Source organism: Saimiri boliviensis, chromosome 3 (genome assembly GCF_048565385.1).
Source record: "Saimiri boliviensis isolate mSaiBol1 chromosome 3, mSaiBol1.pri, whole genome shotgun sequence".
In the NCBI taxonomy this organism is placed as follows: Eukaryota; Metazoa; Chordata; class Mammalia; order Primates; family Cebidae; genus Saimiri; species Saimiri boliviensis.
This window is the reverse complement of record NC_133451.1, coordinates 64,681,371-64,705,371: the sequence shown is the minus strand read 5'-3', so window position 1 is coordinate 64,705,371 and position 24,001 is coordinate 64,681,371. Positions and strand designations below refer to the sequence as shown.

The 24,001-nt window shown below is 36.9% G+C and overlaps 1 protein-coding gene across 3 annotated transcripts in view; it reads right to left on the bottom strand.

Annotated features, from left to right (window-relative positions):
* Window positions 1–1,676: 1,676 nt before the first annotated feature.
* Window positions 1,677–24,001, bottom strand: part of MOB1B (MOB kinase activator 1B) — a 73,584-nt gene continuing 51,259 nt past the window's right edge. For all 3 annotated transcript variants that reach the window (XM_003931955.3, XM_074396244.1, XM_074396243.1), the window contains 4 exons: window positions 21,176–21,269; window positions 16,290–16,423; window positions 11,528–11,691; window positions 1,677–8,237 (listed from right to left, as the gene is read on the bottom strand). In XM_003931955.3, the coding sequence (XP_003932004.1) occupies window positions 8,160–8,237; window positions 11,528–11,691; window positions 16,290–16,423; window positions 21,176–21,269 (470 nt within the window). In that variant the 3' untranslated portion in view covers window positions 1,677–8,159. The remainder of the gene's footprint in view (window positions 8,238–11,527; window positions 11,692–16,289; window positions 16,424–21,175; window positions 21,270–24,001) is intronic.

Below are 24,001 nucleotides of genomic sequence, written 5' to 3'. Positions count from 1 at the left end.
TAATAATCCCAGCACTTTGGGAGGCTATGGTGGGTGAATTGCCTGACAACATACAGGTTTATTAAGAAAACTAAATCAACTCAGAAAATAGTAAAAAGCATAGAAAATAAGAGGCCCTGAACATAGTTAAGTAGTGGTTACACAGCCCATGAGTTTGCCTACACCAGCTCAACTACTTACGTAATATGTTGAGCAACTTAATAAGCTTCATTATAAATTTCCCCTTGTAATCTTCATTAGTGCCTAGAAAACAGGGTACAGAAGCCATCATAAATGCAAGAGTGGGAGTCTGGGTACTGCCTGCAAATCTGAAATCTGAAAGCAAAATAACATACTAGGAGAGCATAGGAGTCATCAATTGTATACAGCTTAGCAAAGAAAGCTGTTTTGCTACATGCTTGTAAAGTGAACCAGAGTCATCAAGGTGATACTGTATTCATCATGGTGTTTAAAACAGGAGCATGTACAATTTTTTAGTAAAACTTCTAAACATGATTGTTTAAACCTTAGAGGAATAATTAATTAGAATCTTTGTGTTGCAAAATGCATCACTGCAGATGTTATATTAGGGATTAACCACTTATGTTTAGTACGACAGAGGTAAGTGAACCTAATTATCAAAATGTAGTTAATTTTACAATATATGAGTATATGTATATTTCTTTACACACAACAAATGAGTAAGAGGGTGTTTTTAAAGCATGCAGACACAGTCCACATCAGCATTGACCAGCAGTTCAACTAGTCTTTCTCCCAAATACCCTTAGTGACTCTGAGCAACTGTGGCTACTACCATTAAATATTCTTAACCTGACATTCAAACACAAATGCCTCTAACATAAATACTTCTCATACTCTGAGAAGACTGCTAAAAATACATTTTGGCCTAGTGTGGTGGCTCACGCCTATAATCCCAGCACTTTGGGAGACCAAAGGAGGTGGATAACCTGAGGTCAGGAGCTTGAGAGCAGCCCGGCCAACACGATGAAATCCCATCTCTCCTAAAAATACAAAAAATTAGCTGAGCATGGTGGGACATACCTGTAATCCCAGCTACTCGGGAGGCTGAGGCAGGAGAATCACCTGAACCCAGGAGGCAGAGGTTACAGTGAGCCAAGATCATGCCATTGCACTCCCGCCTGGGCAACAGAGCAAGACTCTATCTCAATCAATCAATCAATCAATCAATCAATAAAATAAAATACACATTTCTTTTTGGAACTTGGTAGATGATTCTCCAATATTGTTTATTACTATTCCTTAATGATCTACAATGAAGACAAAATATTAAATAGCTTAACGAAAAGGTCAACAAATAATTATTGCTATACTAACTGCTTTCATTGTAATAGTATATATTTTTAAAAAATACAACTGCACACTGAAGAATAAACAAAAAAGTGAAAAAAGAAAAACAAAAACACTGGCTTCAAGTTCAGACACAGTAGGATTTTAAAACCCTAATCCAAATCAGTGACTTGTACAATTTCTGAGCTTTAGTTGTCTAGGATGTTGACTAAGATACTAATTTCCAAGGCTGTTGTGAACATCACAGAAAATAATGCCTAACAAAATTTCAATGTTCAACATATTCCATATACCATCAATATTTCCCTTGGAATGTGTTTAGTGTGGGAATGCCAATAGCAAAAATAAACAGTAACACAAAGTCAAGATTCATGGCCAAACATAACTATTTATTCATATTTTTCTTATAAACATTGAGTTTCTTCCTTAAAAAAAAAACACCTAGAATTTAAATATTTCCCATCCTATCACATACAAGTCTGTATACATTATTTACATCTCTCAAATAAAACATATTACAGATTTTCTGACATTCAGTATCCCTTTTTAACCAAAATGATAAAGCAATTAAACTTTGATTAGTAACAACTACAATTTGCATAATCTGGCATAGTTTATAATGCCTATGTTGAATTTCATATCTTAGATTATTTTCTCTCTTCTAGCTACTTGATTATAAGAGAGAAACTGTCTTATCTCCATGAGAGTAGATCCCTGTCTTAATGCACTCTCCTCAATACTTGCACAGTGTAAATGCTGCCCTTATTCTTCCATTACTTGGCACTGACAATATTTTTCTGCTTTTGTCTTCAGATATGATTTCTATTTGAACTTTTAAGTGTTCTCACATATATTGTATTCTCTTTCAACCGAGATTTCATGACACTGTTCCTAGTGGTAATTCTAGTAACTTAAATTTATAGGAAAGGTTCAAATAAAACATCAGTAAGTGTTTCTTACAAGATTAGTGCTCTTACCATTCTGGTTATGCATGTACAATAATAACAAATGCAAGTTAGTGGTTGTAAAAAAAGCTGTTTTCCCTAAAACCAGTCATTTCTGCCAAACAATTTAAGGAGCAAAGCATCCTTAAAATTAAAATGCACTAATTTTTTTTACAACCTGCACAATTATTTCAGAAAAATAAAAACTTGTGTAAAACTGTAAGAAACACCCACCCATACAATTTTAATATTAATTCAGATGGGAACATGAATTTACAAATTAAAAAACAATATTAATAATATGTGAAGGAGAAATTAAATATTGTAATTTTAACTTTGTATCACTAATAATCTCAGCTTCAGTGAAATAATTTAAAGAAAGCTGTCAACCTAAACAAACTGAAACCTATGAACTGACAGTAAATACTTCAGAATCTCTAACAGTGAAGACCTGAAAAATCAGCCTAATTATTTTCCAGTGTGTGTGTGTGTACACTAACAGTGGAAAAACATACTGCTGGAAAAAGCCAGTGATTTTAGTATCTACCTTTGAAAATGGTAGATACTAAAATTTGAAAATGGTAGCCCAAAGTTTCCAATTATTTAGTTCTATATGCAGAAAAAGAAAGTTGTACTACATTTGCAAAACTGCTGGTACTCAACATTTTAATTTGTATTTTCTCTGTTCTGTCAAAATGTGAATCAGTTCAGCTACAAGTGACAGACATAGAGTGCAGTTTCATACCTTCAAAATGAATTATTCTCTGTGATTATTAGCTTATTAGGAAAGCCTTAAAAATTCAAAATCATCTGCAGTCAGAATTTTTGTTACATCTTCAAATTAAACTTTTCCATTAAATCTTAAGATAGCATTAGTGCTAAACATTTATCATATCATACACAATTAAGCTGATAGCTGAACAACAGTAACTTCTATGGTAAATTTTAATATTACAATAAAACTCTAATATTTAAATCACTTAAGAGTAGTCCTTAAAGTATAAATCTGTGTTTCTAAGAACTGGTATATATTCTTTAAAATCCTAGATAAATTTCAAAATAAGCTTAAAGTATAAATCTGTGTTTTTAAGAATTGGCATATTTTTCAATATCTCAGATAAATTTCAAAATATGGTAAGTTTTCTTATTGGTATGCAGTCACATTTCCAAATTATAAATATGCTTTTGGTCCCACATCTTTTAAAAAGACATTAAAAATTATAAATATGAAAAGGTTATATAATTCCAAATATTTTGTGATATGTAAGCTTAAAACTCAACATAATTAGCATATGAAACTTACTCCAATTTCTTTGTATAATAATCTCCAGTCTTTCATTAAAGATAAACTGTTCATCTGAGTGAAAACATTTTTTTAAAAATTGCAGTAAAGGCTGTTGTTTCCTTGAACCACTTCTATCTTAAATACTGGATCCATTTTTCCATAGTGTCCATTCAATCAATACTATCCTACAGTAGTCAAAATTAAATTGAAAGTTTTCAGGAAAAGGAACAAAAATAGAAAACAAGTTCTAGAGAAAGGACTTAGTTTTTCTGATTATTAACATATCTAACTAAAGTAATTAAGGTAATTGAACTGAATTTTTTTTAAAGTAAAACCTCTACATCCAAGTGATATTTTCCACTTCAAATAGTGACATCATTCTTTTATTCTTTTATTCAATGATGTTACCAAGGCTGAAAACATTCTCTTGTGCAAATTCAGAACTTACGGCACTTTCCTTTGAACTTTCCTAACAGTTGAGTTCTCAGAGAACAGCCAAGTTTAAATTACAGTTGAGCTGATGATTAAGATAGAACATATTGTCTGGCCGAGGTGGCTCATGCCTGTAATCCCAGCAGTTTGGGAGGCTGGGGAGGGCAGATCATTTGAGGTCATAATTTTGAGACCAGCCTGGCCAACATGGTAAAATCCCATCTCTACTAAAAATACAAATTAGGCGGGTGTGGTGGTGCATGCCTATAATCCGAGCTACCTGGCAGTCTCGGGAGGGGAGAATTGCTTGAACCTGGGAGACAGGTTGCAGTAAGCTGAGATCATGCCACTGCACTCCAGCCCAGGCAAGAGAGTAAGACTCCATCTCAAAAAAGAAAAAAAAAAAAAAAAAGTCATATTAAGCTGCCAAAAGTTTTTGGTGCAACTAAAATGATGAAATTGATTTTCCTGCATAATCACAAACTGATTCTTATGGCATCCTCTAGAAGAGTTCCAAAAATATCCTTTTGCAGTATAGCTGGAATAAATAGTGCTCCCAAAAGAACCACTTTGAAGATCTCTCCATCCAACTCTCATTTGGATGTTAAGGCATGACTTATTCATTTTAAAAAGAAAGTTCTACAACTTAATATTTGTATCTCACATATTCTATCATTTCAGTGGTTATCAAAACCTCTCTCAGAGAGGGTTAGACAAAAGTATAAATGAAATATTGTTTTGCTATTTTCCCATAAGCAAGGAAAATACTAACATATAAAATGGAGTCTGGTGATTATATATGTAATATATAAATATCCACATCATCTCTATTTCCTGATAAGAGATTGTAGTGTTCCATCCTGATAAGCCAGGTAGTAACTCCATCTGAGATATATTATACACAAAACATATCTTCTCCTACCTAATGCATTTTATGGTGACCATTTAGAATTTACAAATGACTAACAGAGGGAAGGTAGAAAGAAGCAGCAATTTAAAATCTTACAGCTTAAGGTAAATTAACCTCCAAAACCTCTACCAGCAACTAACACATGCTTGCTGTTTAGTGCAGTCTAATGCCATGGCTGTTAAGGGAAAGGGAATAATCAAGTCTGCAAATCAAAGCCAGCAGCACCATCTACTGCTAATTAAAAGATTTTCACTCTTTTTGTGATTAATTTCTTTCTAACACCACTACTCCATCATTTAAAGTTAATTCCAAAACATTGCTTCATATCAACATTTAACCAAAAAAAGCACTGTGACTAATAATAATACTATGTTAATGTACTACTTTATATTTTATGGGATGCTTTTATCAAAGGATAAGAAAACCAACTTTTGCTTTATAGCTATGTATTAATACAAACAGCAAGGGTGGAAATAATTATCTTGGTTACTTACAAATTAATTAAACTCAGAAAAGAATCCAATAGACAATTATCAGCAAACTTTGCGGCAGAACAAAGCATTGATCCTTACATTTAAAAGGGCATTGGCCGGGCGCCGTGGCTCACGACTGTAATCCCAACACTTTGGGAGGATGAGGCGGGCGAATCAAGAGGTCAGGAGATCGAGACCATCCTGGCCAACATGGTGAAACCCCGTCTCTACTAAAAATGCAAAGAGGAAAAAAAAAAAAAAAAAAAAAAACGCTGGGCGTGGTGGCGCATGCGCACAGTCCCGGCTACTCGGGAGACTTGAGGCAGAAGAATTGCTTGAACCAGGAGGCAGAGATTGCAGTAAGCCGAGGTCACGCCACTACTACACCCTGGGCGACGGTGTGAGACTCCGTCTTGGGGATTGGGGAAAAGGGCAACTTACTAACTTTCACGGGAACCAACCAAATCAAATCAACTTTTTATTTTATCAGTTCCTTCACTTTCTGATTTTTCTTTACTTGTAGCCATGTAACTATATGTGCAATGCCAGGCCCCTCCCCTAGAGAACTGCTATGCTTTGTTGCCATATATACACATATACACATCTCTTTACTTCCCAATGACTGTGATTAAAGAAATACTCTGAAGCAGGCACCTGAGATTCTGGCACAGTGAAAACAAACTTCTTTCTACATATAGAGGAGAGTAGGTCTTACTACTAAAATTAATTTATGGAGACATTTTTCCATTTTTTCAGTGTACTACTGTGTAAGGCTTGAAAGGGCAAGATTAATTTTTCACTATTCTCTCTACACTTGGCTACTGCAACTCCTTTGTTACTAGACTGATATGAAGTAAAATACAATATGGAAGACTTGAGTAAATTATGTGCTTCATTTTCCTATATTGTCTATACTCAAAAGCACCTCACAAATTTTATTTCTGAATCAACCCATAATGATTCATATTAACTATCTGAATACAAAAAGATCTGTCTTGAGGAAATTAACTAGCTCTCACTGCAGTTTATAAATAAGCTTTACCAATAAATGTCTAATACATCGAATTCTGCCATGCTCTCCTGTTATTTCTACTGTTGGTACTTGGTGAATAATTACTAGAAATGAAGTGGAGAAAAAGGCAGTTCCTAGTCAACATAATTGTAATGGCATTAAATTGTCTGCTCTACTTGTTAATGGCAAAACAAACTGATTTAATTTTAGATTCTCTACTAAGTGTTTTTACTCTATACTATTCCAGAGCAAGCATTTCTTCCTAGAAGGAAAAAGGTCTATGTTTCTACTGAAGAAAGGATATATATGTCTACTGAAAAAAGAAGATGTATTGGAAATGACAACACTAAAATTGGATTTCTGAAAAGGGTATTTCTCGAGAATAAAACTGAAGTGGAAAAAAAATATTCTAAAAACTAAGTTCTGAACTTGTTATTTATGGTAATAATTCACTAGAAGGTCATGGCAAATAAAATTTAAAAGTTAATAACTACTGAATTCGCATTTTTCATTATCTGGTATCACTGCAAAGAAAAACATTTCCTTTCACAGTGGAAAAAAGAGAAGTCAGAATGCTTCAAACTGGGCCTATAATAAGCAAAGAAGATACAGTATCATTTTAAAATGACAGGGAAACACCAGCTCCATTCACTGAATGGAAATGCTAAAAAGTGATCAATTTCCCCAAACAGTCCTTAAATTCCATGTTTAATGTCTGTACCTAAAACAATAATTTATTTTTAACTTCTCATGGAAGTTGATTCCTAAAAGGAAGTCTCTAAGACTTTGTTTATAAGTAATTGATTAAAATCTTCATGCCACTCTATTCAAAGGTTTTCGGACAAAACTTTCTAGAACTTAACTCCCCATACAGAGTAACTTCTCCACACCCCCAGCCAAATACACATTCCTATCCCCTCCTCTTCAAGGCAGATGGGAAGTGTGCAGACTTATGGCTCATTTGGCAATTGCTAGAAAACCTCACATTTCAGCATCACCTCTGAAGATGGCAATCCTATATATAACCTGAATTTTTACAACTACAGTGCAGTTAACATGTAGAAAGAAGCCAAAATGTAATACATTTCAATATCCTCAAGTTTCAATATCACAGATATCAAGAGGGGGGAAAAGACCTGCTTGTAGAGTTTTAAGCATTGTTGAACATAATATATTACCATCAATATCAAAAATAATTAAGAAATATTTTTTATGTTCTACATGCACACCTTTACAAATTCTGTTTCTTCAAAGCAGTAAAGGCTGGAGATCACCATTTTAGGTAAACTATGGCTTTTATCACAGATATTTTACAACATGCACCAGAAAGTGCTCTGGGTAGTAATCCTAATATTGTTTCAAGCCCTGTTCAGTTCTATATCTATGCTTTGCACCTCAGAAGTGAGCCTGCCAAGGCACTTAAAAACATAAGTCTTTTGGGGACTTCAAAAATGGGCCACAATTTATACCACACAGAAACCAATCCATCAGCAGTTCAATCAATCAGCACTTTCTTGCAGCACATAGTATTATTTAAAAACTCCTCAAGTAACCAAAACCATGTTTAAAAACACTTAAGATAAATTTACTCTTATCAAATGTATAGAGGATGGTTCTTGGCTTCCCCTAGCAATACAATGTGGTTTTATATAATCATAATAAAGAAAAAGGAACCCAAACAAGTCCCCCCAAACCTAGGACAAAAATAATCCAGATAAAAACAAAATATAACAAAAACCCCAACACACTCCACACTACTTCATCTGAGGAACCATTTGCACAGCTCTGCATCCTTTTATCTGTCCTTTGAGGTGAGTTTTTCAATAAGTTCTTGGAGTGGTGCAAGTTCTCTTCTATCAATAAGGTTGAATTCCTATGCATGATAAAGAAAGGCAGAATAAATAGCAAAAACATTATCTGCATATTATTCCAAAGTAAATTACCACGAACATTTGTTGGAAATTAGCTTTTGAAGTAAATAAAAGCAGAATTTTTTTCCCCCTTATTCACTAGGTCTGTGTCTTGGGTAAATCACTTAACCACTCCTGATGTTAGGTTTTCACATCTGTGACATTAGGATAAATCCCCCTAACTCATAAAATTATTGTGGGAACTAAATGTGATACCGGATATTAACTATTTCATGTAATGCCTGGCACAAAGTAACAATAAACGGGAGTTGCTGCTTCCTGTTGAAAGGAATGAATGATCTGGACACCATTTAAATACAGTCAACCAAGTAGAGCTGTACGCACGCACGCGCGCGCGCACACACACGCACACAAACAAAAAACACACTAGCATCTCAGGCAAACTTGAGCATTATATGACGAGCAAAAACCTGGTTATAAACTATTGTATCTACAAGCTATCTTGCAAGATATGGTAGGAAAATAACATGAATATGGTTGAGTCCACAAATGATAAATTAATATCTTGTGAAGAACAAATGAGAAAGCCTGAATTTAATTTGTGCTCCTTTAGAAATTCCACCCGTCATTCTGAAGTTCAGCTTCTGAATAGATTTCCCCTGAACTATAAATTAAAAGGCTAGTAAATAGAGGTTTGTCTGCACTTCTGATCTTTTCCCATGGTAAGGCATTCTTAGCTTCAAATTTAATTCATTTATTAGCATCTATCATGTGCCAAGCACTACAGTTAAATACTGGAGAGAGGCATTAGTGGGTATTTATAGCAGGACCACGCCTAAGGTTTGTAGAGTCTGGGCCAATAAGGCAAATGGATATATATCATATGATTAAATCACTAAATTTTGTATTAAGCTAGTATGTTGTTAAAAAACATGTTCTATCCTCCTACCTTGACAAATACACCTTCATAGCAACCAGCATAACAGATTCAAACAGAATTCTCCATGCTCAGCCAGGCGTGGTGGCTCACACCTGTAATCCCAGCACTTTGGGAGGCTGAGGCAGGTGAATCACCTGAGGTCAGGAGTTCGAGACCACCCTGGCCAACATGGTGAAAACCCCTCTCTACTAAAAAATACAAAAATTAGCAGGCATGCTGGCCGCCTGTAATCCCAGTTTTTTGGGAGGCTGAGGCAGGAGAATTGCTTGAACCCAGAAGAGGCTGCAGTGAGCCGACATGGTGCCACTGAACTCCAGCCTGGGCAACGAAGTGAAGCTCCATCTAAAAAAAAAAAAAAAAAAAATTCTCCAGACTCCTAAGGATTCTGCACTAGAAAGTAGTGACATTAGGAGAGCCAACCTCGGGTGCCTGGCACTCAGACCTCCCTGCTTTTAAACCCCAACCATCCTGTACCTCAAGACACCTCACATATGAGTGTGGATTGGACACTTTGGGTAATGTCCACATGCCCTCAGAAACAACTGCCATCAGCAACACCTCAGGTCTAAAGGTATACATATCAGAGACGGAACCTGCCCTCAAAAGAATGGAGCCCAGGAAAACATGCATAGAGACCCTGGAAATACATTTTGAACCATGCGGACAGAGAATTCTGGGTTTCAGGTACCCAGGCAAGCACCAGAAAGGATCCAGATAGGTATGTTCTTGGCCCTACAGAGTCCTCACTCTGTGGAGAGGGGTGCAGGCTACAGAAGGACCAGCGCAGGTATCTCTAAATTGTGGGGCCCAAGGCAGGTGCCGCCCTTGCTTAATCAAATGGTGATACTGGAAAACTAATGACTTACCTTTAAGAAGCTCACAGTGTCCTGAGATACAAACAACATCAGATGTGGTAAATGCTATAAATCGATCCCCTGCTATTTGCTAGGAGTTGGGAAACACAGTGTAGGATCACTCAGCCAAGTAAAACTAACCCTTCTGGAAGGAGAACATACTCTCTTAAACCACCACAACATTAACTTTAGCCATCACGTTCTACCTAAACCAAACACAGATGAAAACTTTAGGACAACATTTTCTTTGTTCCTTAGTTCTGGACATGGGATATCACGGTAAAGTAACTGTTGACAGCAACAGTTTCGGCAGGGTACAATCTCTTAAAGTATGTTTACATAGGTAAAATATGTACCTGCAGTGTGAGGAGTGTATACAGTGGAAAATGGATACATATTTCTTAAGAGAACAGGGGAAGTGGCAAAGGCATTTATAAATATATGCCTGTAGATATACAAAAACAACACGAATTCAAGACTTGGGCTTCCGCTGATCACCATCTCTCCTTCTCAACCTCCAACAACAACAATAAAAAACTGGTCAGCTCGTCTACTTTCACATCTTTTTCATTTCTGTCTGTTATTTCTCTTATTATTAGAGCAAGGTGAGAATACTGTCACTGCTCTTAGTCTATATTTCTAAGGCCAGTTTTCTGAAGAGTATAAAAAGAGAAGGTCCTTTGGGAGGCTGAGGCGGGTGGATTACGAGGTCGAGAGATCGAGACCATCCTGGTCAACATGGTGAAACCCCGTCTCTACTAAAAATATAAAAAACTAGCTGGGTGTGGTGGCGCATGCCTGTAATCCCGCTACTCAGGAGGCTGAGGCAGGAGAATTGCCTGAACCCAGGAGGCGGAGGTTGCGGTGAGCCGAGTTCGCGCCATTGCACTCCAGCCTGGGTAACAAGAGCGAAACTCCGTCTCAAAAAAAAAAAAAAAAAAAAAAAAAGAGAAGGTCAACGAGGAAGTCAAACCAAAGACTAGTGGCCCTCTGGCACAGAAACATTCTTTGTGACATATTTTTTCCTCAGACATGATAGATAGTCCTTAACTTAAAAATTATTTAGAATGTGGTTTTAAAAAGAAGGACAAAAAATGAGTGATATTCAAAACCATTCCTGGGTCAGAGTCTGCTAACAAAGATCCAGGGCAGACTGGAGTGGGAGAAGTACTAAAATGCCCAGGAGACCCAGTTCATCCACAGATCTGCCAAACGAGTCAGATTCATTATCAAGCCCCCCTCTATATGGCCTGTTAACTGAAGCAAATCCAAGGCACAACTTTTCAAATCCATTTTAGATCTGCATGCCATCAACTTGGAGACTAATACAATTTAGAAACAAAAAGTCAGTCTTTGTCAACATGGAAAAGCATAGAGGAGGATGCAGACCAAAGAGAGATGGCAAATTCCATCCTGACAGTGTGGATGCAGTATTCACCTTAGAACTATGAAGATAAATGCTTACCCTGAGCACCAAAGGCCTCCAAATCCAACTTACCTGCACAAAAAAAATAAAGTGCTTGAAAGATGTATTTAGATGTGCTTCCTCCTGAAGTTGGATCACAGGGTCAAAATGCTGATGATAAATGTGAGCATAAACCCTAAAGAGGCGTTTGAGTATAGTTTTTGCCACAGACATGAAATTCTTTGGGAACGGGACACCTAGAAAAGAGATAAACAATTTCCTCTAATAACAGGAGATAACAAGACAACATGAGTTTGTCAGCAAAGGGCAACGTAAATTACCAAGACAAGGCTGAAAAGAAGTAGTATTTGTGAATTTATACATACACCCATTATACCTTTTCAGAAGTTCTCAATATGTCATGAATGAAAATAAACTTCAAAGTTTTTATGGTATAAGAATCAGTCTTCATTATAGCCTGTTATGTCTCTAACATACTACCACCACATTACTAAAATGAAACAGATACGCACCCAAGATGGTAGTAGAGCTGAAACTCACACTCAGATCATCAGATTTCTTAAGGCTCAATAAAAACATGTGCTGAACAGAAATAATGCATTAACCATGTTCAGTTTTGTTTAAAATGCTTGCAGTATATGTTGTACTTTTTTCTATGGGAATTATTTCATTACTACTCCAGGTCTACATTTGTCCTGAAATTAGCTACATTCTCTATTCCACTGATTTATGAATTACAGCACTTTTACAGTATTGAAATATAGAAGTTGAAAAATATAAAATCCCTATGGAGAAGAGGAAATTCTCATATACTGCTGGTGGGAACATAGATTGGCATGGCCACTATGGAAAACAGCACGGAGGTTCCTAAAGAATTAAAAAGAGAATACCATATGACCCAGCAATCTGTCTTCTGGGTATATACCCAAAGGAAACGAAATAACCCAGTCGTAAAGGTATCTGCACTCCTATGTTCTCTGCAGCATTGTTCAAAATAGCCAGGACATGGAAACAACCCAGGTGTCCATCCACAGACGAATGGATTTTTAAAACTGTGCTATATATATACAATGAAATATTATTCAGCCACAAAAAGAGGAGATTTTGCAATCTGCCGCAACATGGATGGATCTGGAGGACATTATGCTCATGTGACATAGTAAATGCCCCATAAACTATATACGTCGACTATACCTCGCTTTCCATTGAAACTGCTCTCTGTAACCCTAATGTGACAGGCAAGCAGTCCAAACCAACGCCATTTTGGCCCCTGTGCCATTTTAAAACTTGTAATAAGTAACTAAGGACTGTAATTTCCACCCTACCCAGACAATGTGTAAACTATCACTTATCCTGACTTCTGTGAACCACTTAAGTAACAATCGGGATGTCCAAAGTCCCCTGGCCCTTGGAATGTCCAAAGCCCCTCCTGCACCCCCACCCAGGAGGTGGTTTACGGGCATAAAAGATCTTGACACCCTCCTTTCGGGGCCAGGGGTTAGAGAGATGCGAGTCCTCTGTGGCCGCCGGCAATAAAGACCCTCTAAGTTGGCCTAGTCTTTGTCTCAGCGGTGATTTCGCGCTCGCTCGGTTACAACACTAAGTGAAACAAGCCAGACACAAAAAGAAAAATATTGCATGACCTCACTTACATGTGGATTATCTTTTAAGTCAAATATACAGAGATAGAGAATAAAACAGGGGCCACCAGGGAGTGTGGTGAAGGTAAGTGAAAGGATACAAAGTACCAGATATGTAGAATGAACAAGCCTAAAGATCTAATGTACGACATGAGGACCATAGTTACAAATAGTGTACTTAGTGTAGTGAGGCTGGGCAGTGACTCACGCCTATAATCCCAACACTTGGGAGGACAAAATGGGAAGATCACTTGAGCCAGGAGTTCAAGACCAGCATGGGCACCATAGCGGCACCTTGCCTCTACAAAATATTATAAATTAGCTGGGTATGGTGGTGTATACTTGTGGCCCCAGTTACTTAGGAGGCCGAAAGCAGTAGGACTGCTTGAGCCTGGGAGATTGAGGCTGTAGTGAGCTGTGACTGTGCCATTGAACTTCAGCCCTGTCAATAGTGAGACCCTGTCTCAAAAATAATAATAATTTAAAAAAAGAATAGTATACTGTATTCAGGGTTCTGATAAATGAGTATATTACGGCTGCTCTTACCACAGGGGGAAAAATGGGTAACTATGTAAGATGATGGAGGTGGTCATCTGTTTCACTATAACAACCATTTTATTATGTGTAATCTCATATCATCATGTTGTCTGCCTTAAATATATACAATAAAAATTATCTTTAAAAGTGTATAAAATCCCATATCCTCTGTTAAACATGCTAAACCAGGCGTCCCCAAACTATGGCCCGCAGGCCGCATACGGACCCCTGAGGCCATTTATCCGGCCCCCTGCCGCACTTCAAGAAGGGGCACCTCTTTCATTGGTGGTCAGTGAGAGGAGCACAGTATGTGACGGCCCTCCAAAGGTCTGAGGGACAGTGAACTGGCCCCCTGTGTAAAAAGTTTGGGGACGCCTGTGCTAAACAATAAAGATTGACAAAACAGCCAAATATTGGTACTACTGGGTTCAATGTCATCATATTGCCCTCATATTGCTACTGCTCACTTAATTATAGTTCACAAAGACACATAAGACAAACCAAAGTGAAAGAAAAATCTATAAAATAATATGCACTCTTCAACAATGTCATAAAAAAACAAAAAATGACCAAAATGCACATTTCCAAATCAAAGGAGGCTAAAGAGACAACAAATAAATGAAAACAAATATCAAAGATTTTCTTTGCTATAAAGTACATTATTAAGAAAACCTGAAAGGCCCAAATAAGATCTAGAGATTGTAAAATAGCATAGCATCAGTATAAATTTCCTAATCTTGATATCTGTACTGTGTTTTTCCAAGGAAATACAAAATCAAGTTTTAAAGGCATTGTATATGCAACTTACTCTCAAATAGTTTAGGAAAAGGAATGAATGGTATGCGTATGTGTGAGACAGGTTGGGGGAGAGGGAAAGGAAGGAGGAAGATGTTAACAATTAACAATCACGATGAAAGGTTTGTATGATTCTTTGCACATTTCCTTGGATAAGTCTTGCAAATTTTCTAAAAGTTTGAAATTGGATCAAAATAAACATTTAAAAACTGTATTACGAGAGATAAGAGATAAGGTGGGGACATTCATCCAACCCTTATGATATATATATATATATATATATATATATATATATATATATATATAAGTAATTCGGTCTTGAAAATTTGCTCTTGTATTACAAAAGTTGAAACTGGTTAATGCATTCAATAAATATGTTTAAAATACTCCATAATAACAACAACTATTTATATTGTCTTCACCACCACATTTTTTCCAAAAAAGAAAAAAAAAAATCATTAAGATGTCAAAAAGTTCTAACATGAGAAGAGCAAATTCTCTTTTTGAGATAATCAGTTGTAAGAAGTTTGAGAAGGCAAAAAATATGACCATCTAGATGTGAACAATTTCTACCTGATCAGTCTGCCCTTAAAAGTAAATATAAAAAAACAAAAGTCACTCAGCCAACAATACGGCAACCCCTCAAATCTTGTTTTCTTCTCACATAGCTTAATATCTGAATCTGTAATATTCATATTGTGAGTCATAAATTCAAACTCCCTTTTGTTCACAAATATATTACTGTCTAACACTGGATAGAAGCCAAAAGAACTTCCCTAAATAAGTACATATGACTGTGGCAGATGTTATTAACTATCTACTCAATATCCATTCTCTTTTTTCTGTAACATGAGCCAGATTTTGTTACTATCCCAGATATACTGATCTCATCATTTAAAATTATAGAGAGGGATCCCAGCACTTTGGGAGGCCAAGGCAGGCAGATCACTTGAGGTCAGGAGTTCAAGACCAGCCTGGCCAACATGATGAAACCCCCACCTCTATTAAAAATCCAAAAACATTAGCTAGGTGTTGTGGTACATGCCTGTAGTCCCAGTTACTTGGTAGGCTGAGGCAGGAGAATCGCTTGAACCTTGGAGGTGGAGGTTACAGTGAGCCAGGATTGTGCCACTGCACTCCAGCCTGGGCAATATAGTGAGACTCTGTCTCCCAAAACATTTTTTAAAAATTAAATTAAATAAATAAAATAAAATAGGCGGTTTACCTTAATGTTCATGATTAGTTTGGTTTGAAAAAAACAGAGTACCTTTAAGTGCATAAGATTAGAAATATATGTTAGGTACAGTAATTTAGCATAATTTCTGGCATAGTAATAAGCCTCTATCTAGAACTTTCTACCAAAAGGGCTTCTTGAGCCCTTCCCCTTACTTCAGGGAAGTAAGTTTACTCTCAATGATGATCATAATTATTTTTTAAAGTATTAAAAAAAAAAAAACTATTGTCTAAAAACAAACTCAGTGATATTGTAATCTAGAATATCAACAAAAACTTAAAAAAATAAAATAATTACCTTAAGAGAGGGAGATCATTTATTTTCCAATAAACCTAGCCTTTCAGCTAATTATGCATTTAAAAGCACTAAGTTAAAGGGGAAAAGCTCAATTCACATAGGATAACTTGTTTATTTTACCACTGGGTTAACAAACTTTTGTTTGTTAAACTTGGGGCTTTAAATTTTCCATTAAGGATAGAAAATGCCTCTTCTTGGGAACTGCGTAACGCACATATATCAACACAGCCCTAAAGAACTCTCCAACTAGATACAGTGGAAAAAGGGAGGAAAATTCTAGAAACATATAAAAGATAAATCAAGATGAATCCAATTACAAAAACAATTATACCAATTTTTGATGGAAATAACGTCTCATCATCCAATTGGTCCTGAACCCACGTCATCAAGTAATCAATGTACTTTGGTGCAGAGCACTTAATAGGTTTCTTGATGTTTGTTCCATCTGCCCAATGATACTCATATCTGTATTGGAGAGATAAAAAGCACACAGAAGATCAGTATATACCCATACATAGTGTATATATTTTATATATATTACTAATGTACACACAGACATGTTTTCAATACTCTGCTCCTCCAAATAAAGATGTATTTTTAAATTGCCAGTGGACTACTTTGCATTTATCACAATCCAAACTAAGTAGATCCCAGCAAACTCATGTTTTGTGTTTCTATACTCTCCTCAGGTCTGAATTTTTTTACATAGCTCTCATAAATAGCATTTATATTTTAAAATCAGACACTATTGTAAGTAGAAAAACTAGCTTACTTCATAGTTCTATGATGACCACTTTTGGACTTTATGGTTGTTTTTCTTCCTTTTAAAAACCATTTCTCCTTATGCAATACAATTCTTTTTAACTTGGGGCTTTAAATTTTCCATTAAGGATAGAAAATGACTCAGAAGTTCCAAAATAAAATTAATGAAAATGAGAATGATTTAATATTTGAGTACGTTTGGCTGAAGGGCTAAACATGTCTTTAAAGAAGGTCCAAAGAAAATTTGCAACCCAAATAAAGGCTTTCAATATTAGCAGAACACCATCCTTTGATTCAATAAACATCTAATATGTACCTTCCATGTGAAACATACTAAGTCAAGAACAAGAAACACTAAAATGAAAGCACTTTCCCTAATCTTAAGGAAAACAGACTAGTAGAAAAGACAAGACTCAAAAGTGAAGATGTAAAAACAGTATGATGAGAACCCTGAAAGAGGTTGAGCATGGTGGCTCATGTTTGTAATCCTAGCACTTCAGGAAGCTGAGGTAGGTAGATCACTTGAGGTCAAGAGCTCAAGACCAGCCTGGCCAACATGGTGAAACCTCATCTCTACTAAAAATACAAAAATTAGCTGGAAATTGCTTGAACCTAGGAGGGAGAGGTTGCAGTAAGCCAAAATGGTGCAACTGCACTCCAGCCTGAGCAACAGAGCGAGACTGCATCTCAAAAATAAATAAATAAATAAATAAAATAAAAGAACCCTAAAAGAGTTACACACACATACACACACACACTGAAATTTGAGATAAGAAAGATGCATACAGGTGAAACTCCAAAGTGGAAAAGTCTCTAAACTGACCTAGGATTTAGTATTTTAGTTTCCAAAAGGTTACTTTTGCTGCTTAACTTCTCCCTTTGATTCAATTGTGTTTTTCTAACCCTGTCCCCAGAGTTTGGGCTAAATAATAGGTCAGTGAGACTGGGAAAGGAGATGGCAATATATAACAGAAAAATACCACAGGGTATTTTAAACAATAAAAATTATCTTCAGATAGGATAAACGAGGGTGCCTTTCCATTTAATCAGAACTACTTACACCTGAACCATAATATTAAACAAGATAAGCCTGAATTAAACATTCTGTAGAAAATTTTTCTGCCAAAGTGGGACAATAGGGATGACAAGGAGATACTTTCCAACACCTCTTCATATCCTGTTTTAACTGTTTAATCATTTTCATAGTCAAAAGATTCTTTCTAATATAACATTAACGTTTTTAGTGTAATTTAAGCCTATTTTATCTCCTTGTTTGCTACTCTTAGAAGACACAGACCATGAATGGTGACATTCTAGCCATCATTTTGCCTTTTTTCTTTTTTTAAAGACAGGGTCTTGCTGTGTAGCTTAGGCTTAAGTACAGTGGCACAAGCATAGCTCACTGCACCCTTGAACTCCTGGGTTCAAGCAATCCTCCCACCTTAGCCTCCCAAAGTGCCGAGATTACAGGTAAGAGCCACCATCCCCAGCCCATAATTATTCTTAAGAGACAGGGACACAACCATGTTTACTACCTTACGTTAAGAAACCTTAACATTTTTAACCTTCCCTTACCATCATGTTTTTCATCTTGTAAATCATTTTCAGATGTTTCACATTCATTTTTAAATGTAAAAATCAAAAACGGGCAAAGTAAACCAAAGAATCATTTTCAATATCCTGCTTTTTAAAAATATCAACTTTCAATATCCTAAGGCTTTTTGAAAAATAACTGTATGTTGCTTAGACCTTTAGAGTTTAAAACTATGACTCCCTAATCTCTTCTTTTTCTTTTGTCATATTTATACTTAGGATGACTTCCTTCATTCTGTAGCTCTATTTTGCCTCAGTGTCTTTCTCATTCCACCTCTGACAGATTATTCTCTTTGAAATTTATTTCTGTCATCACAGCATGAACTTGTAAACTGCAAACTCCAATTCACAATTTCTTTTTTAATAATAATAAAAAACTGTAAGTGAGGGCCAGGCGCAGTGGCTCACTCTTGTAATTCCAGCACTTTGGGAGGCTGAGGAGGGCAGATCACTTGAGGTCAGGAGTTTGAGACCAGCCTGGCCAACATGAAGAAATCCCGTCTATACTAAAAATACAAAAATAGCTGGACGTGGTGGTGTGCACCTTTAATCCCAGCTACTCGAGAGGCTAAGGTGGGAAGATCTCTTGAACCTAGGATGCAGAGGTTACAGTAAGCCAAGATTGCACCATTGCACACCAGCTTGGGCGACAGAGTGAGACTGTCTCAAAAAAATAAAATAAAAATTAAAAAAACAGTAACTGAGAACAAAGTTCTATGAGCCATCATTCAATACCACTTTAAAAGGGGCTTAGCATTTGTTGAATATTAATATCCTGCATCTTCTGGTAAAGATGAAGAGCCATGACAACTACATCCTCTTAGCACTAATAACTGGGAAATGTCAAGATTCTCCAAAAAAAAAAATAAAATAAAAGAGACAGGGAGGGAGAGAGGAGAGAAAAGAGAAGGAAGAAGAAAAGGAATGCAGAGAAAGAAGAAAGAGAAAGAGGGAGAAAGCAAGAAAAAGAAGAAAGAAAGAAGAAAAAGAGAGGGAAGCAGGCAGGCGGGGAAGGGAGGAGACCACACAGCTTTAACATCATGCATGCACACATGAGTGCAGCAGCAGCGGCGAAGAGCTCTCAAGCCAGGAGAATTGGCTTTCTTAGAAGGCAGTGCTATTTAACTTCTCAAGGCATAACTAACCATACATAGAAAAATTAAAAACATCTATTTTCACAAGTGAAACTTAACCAAAGTGAATACCAGTAATACTGACAAGAATTAAGTAATACTAAAAGGGAACTTATTTCATTTCTAAATGCCCCCATTCCTCTAAGAAATCTTCCCAAAATAACAAGTAACAGAAATTCACACTCTACCTTTGATGATAAAACTAGGAGACACCTATGTCTTTAAACCACAGTTTTTTGGTTTTTTTTTTGAGACAGTCTCACTCTGTTACCCAGGCTGGAGTGCAGTGGCACAATCCCAGCTCACTGCAACCTCCACCTCCCAGGTTCAAGTGATTCTCATGTCTCAGCCTCCTGAGTAGCTGGGATTATAGGTGCACACCACCACACTTAGCTAATTTTTTGTATTTTTAGTAGAGACAAGATTCACCATGTTGCCCAGGCTGCTCTCAACCTCCTGACCTCAGGCAACAATCTACCAGCCTCAGCCTCCCAAACTGCTGGGATTACAGGTGTGAGCTACCATGCCTAGCCTAAAACACATTATTTTTTAAAAGGGCTATCTTGACTAGACTTTTCAAAAAGGGGAGTTGGGGAGTGCAACTTAATTCATACAAATTCAAACAGAGTGAGGAGAGAACAAAAGATGCACCTGCAACTATAAACCCCATACAAAGTGCACAGAAGACATTTTTCCAAATAAACAGTCCCGTGAGGGGTAAAAACCACAAACATACTTCTGCAGGAAGAGGTCTAAATGGAGGAAGGGAAATGACAGACACTAGATTTTGAATAGCTCTGCAGCTATACTCATCTCTATGGGCTAGAAAGTGGTTCAAACGCAGCTTTGTGCCTTTCCTCGTGTGGTCTTCCTTTCTCTTTACTGAGAACTGCCAACTTATTTTACCTCCTCATATGGTATCTCCACATCTTTCCTGAGCTACAATATTATACCTCTGTTATGGGCTCTTTGATCATCTGACTAAATTCTTTGAGTCTATGGCAATGCATAGAGCAATATTTTTATGATGAATGCTGACATACGATGTAAAAGATATGTATGAAAGGCCTTACATTTAGGTACCACTAAATAAATGGTAACTGCCATTGCTATTATTAGTAGTAGTAATAATAAAACCCAGTTTCCAAAATGTACTGATTCAACCCACGTTTTCTGGGTTTTAAAACAAGGTAGTGAGCTCTGTCCTGGCACCAAAAGGGAATTAAAAGAACAAATCTAACAGGTTAAATAAAGTATGTAAGAACAGCATAAGAAATATAACAACAAAACATCATTATAAAGGTAAAAAAGTTTAATAGTCTGATGAAATCAGAAGGTTCTGACAGAGAAGCATTTGATAGTAAACTTTAAGATCAGTGAGATTTTTTTTGAAATACTGACAGAAAATGACAGGAGTGAAATGGGAGAAAAGAAAAATATCCAAGAAAAGAAAAGAATAAGTGAGCTTCCAGAGGGTATAAGTAATGGAGGGGACAGCAAAGAATTTCCAGTAACCTAGTTAGGATAGACCAGAGAAGACACATAAGCAAACACAGGAAAGGCAGGATGGAGGGTCACAAAGCCCAAGCTAAGGAATCTAGATTAACAGTCACTGGCAAACCTCAAAAAGAGATGCTAAGTAGAGAAATCAAATGGTCAGAAATATCGTTCTTCTCTAAGAACCATAAACTAATATAAAAATTAGAACTGATCATCAACCATGTCTTACTTTGGGCCAGCTGACATCACTGGACAACTCTCTTCTGTACAGAAGTCTGTGATGGTTCCATAAAGCATGTTGATCTGATTGAAGAAATCCACAGCTGTAAAGCAAATATCAGTTCTAAGTAAAACAGAATGGCTAAATTTAAAATGAAATTGTAATTGTACTTAAACAGAATAGGCTTATCAGCATTCTTTCCCCAACAACGAACAGGTGAAAAGCATACACAGAAGTCTCAGTACATTGATATGACGATCTTGTGTTCATCAAATAACTCCCTTGAGAGCAAAAACACAAGCACAGAGAGGAAGAAATTATTTATAACACATCTAAACAACAAAAATCTTATATCTAGAATATATAAAATACTCATATAGATCAGTAAGAAAAAGACAACACAGCTGAAAAACATGACAATTTTAAACTGTCACTTCACAAAAGAAGTTTCCAAGTGGTCAACTATCTTATGAAAAGATGTCGGTAATTATGGAACTACAAATTTAAATGATGGCAGAATGCCATTCCATAGGCCCTAAAAAGGCTAAAATTTATTTGAAAATGTAACAAGGCAAGAATATCCAACAGATTCTTAAAAAAGAACCAGGCTGGGCATGATGTGTCACACCTATAATCCCAACACACTCACAGGCCAAGGCTGGAGAATCGCTTAAGCACAGGAGTTCAAGATCAGCCTGGGCAACACACTGAGACCTCGTCTCCACCTAAAAATGAAAATAAAATTAGCTAGGCATGGTGGTGCATGCCTGTGGTTCCAGCTGCACAGCAGGCTGAAATGAGAGGACTCCTTGAACCCAGGAAGTCAGGCTGCAGTGAGCCATGATCACATTACTGCACTCCAGCCTGGGCGACAAAATGACACCATGTCTCAAAACAAAAAGTATTAAGATTTATAAAGCACAGGCCAGGTAGAGTGGCTCACACCTGTAACCCCAGCACTTTGGGAGGCCGAGGCAGGCAGATCATGAGGTCGAGTTCCAGAGCAGCCTGGCCAACATAGTGAAACCCCATCTCTACCAAAAACACAAAAATTAGCTGGGCATGGTGGCGGATGCCTGTAGTCCCAGCTACTCAGGAGGCTGAGGCAGGAGGATCTCTTGAGCCCAGGAGGCAGAGGTTGCAGTGAGCTAAGATCATGCCATTGCACTCCAGCCTGTGCAACAAGAGCAAGACTCCATCTCAAAAAAAAAAAAAAAAAGACTGATAAAGCACAATGAATAAAAGAGTATGATTTTAGTAGACCAATGGAATAGAAAAGAGACATGAGCAATTACTACATTACAGAAAAAGATGCAAACATAGATGAAACATTTGATTTATTACATAGCCATCATTGCAGAATAAGCAAAGGACAGTCTTTTCATAAATATTTCTGAGTCAACTGGTTATTGCTATGGGAAAAATATAAAACCTGGCCAGGCACAGTTGGCTCACGCCATAATCCTAGCACTTTGGGAGGCTGAGGCGACGGAACGGCTTGAGGCCAGGAATTCAAGACCAGCCTGAGGAATACAGAAAGACCCCATCTCTGCAAAAAATATTTTAAACATTAGCTAAGTATGGTGGTGCTCTCCTGCAGTCCCAGCCACACTACTCAGAAGGCTAAGACAGGAGAAATGCTTGAGCAATTCGAGGGTATAGTGAGCTACAAACTCACCACTGTACTCTATCTAGCCTGGGGCCAAAGAATGAGACCTTGTCTCAAAAAAATAAAATGAAATTTGACTCTTAACTCATGTCATACCCAAAAAGCAATTTCAAGTAGACTGTACTTCTAAAAAAAAAAAAGTGAAAGGTAAGACAATTAAGTTTAAAAGAACATATTCATGACCTTTGGCATTTATAAATTTCTTAAAAAGAACATAAGCCCGCCATGGTGGTTTCACGCCTGTAATCCCAGCACTTGGGGAGACCAAGGCCTTGGGAGGATCACTTGAGCCCAGGAGTTTGAGATCACCCTGGACAACACAGTAAAACCTCATCACTACAAAAAATTAAATAATAAATAAAGTAGCTGGGCATGGTGGTCACACCTGTAATCCCAGCACTCTAGAACACTCTAGGAGGCTAAGGTAGGAGGATTGCTTGAGCCAGGGAAGTTCAAGGCTGCAGTGAGTCATGATTGTGCCACTGCACTCCAACCTGGATGACAGGGCAAAACCTCAAAAACTAAGAATTTAATTAAAAAAAAAAAAGTGGATAAAAAGCACTAATCATTAAGGAATAGTTTCCATGTTTCAGTAGATTTGTTCCTAGGTTGGTATTTTTAATGCTATATATTTTTTCCTTTTGTTCCTTTTTTTTTGGACTCCATTTTCTGGTAATGAGATATTCATAATTTTATATTGACCCTAGAGCTGACAACCTCATTAAATTCATCTACTAGTAATAATAATCATGGTGTAGTAATAATAATCATAGTCTTTTAGATTCTCAACACATTTGCTTTTCCAAAAAGGTATTTTCAGACCAATCAACATATTTACTTTTATTGGCTATGAATGAAAAAAATAATTCTTTCTTCCTTTCTAGTCAGTATATTTTGTATTCTTTTTCTTGCCTTACTGACTTGGTTAAGACTCCAGTAACTGGCTGGACGCGTTGGCTCATGACTGTAGTCCCAGCACTTTGGGAAGCCAATTCAGGCAGATAATCTGAGGTCAGGAGTTTGAGACCAGCCTGAACAACACGGTGAAACCCTGTCTCTACTAAAATACAAAAAATGAGCTGGGCATGGCAGAGGTATGCCTGTAGTCCCAGCTACATGGAAGGCTGAGACAGGAAAACTACTTAAACTCAGGAGGCAGAAGTTGC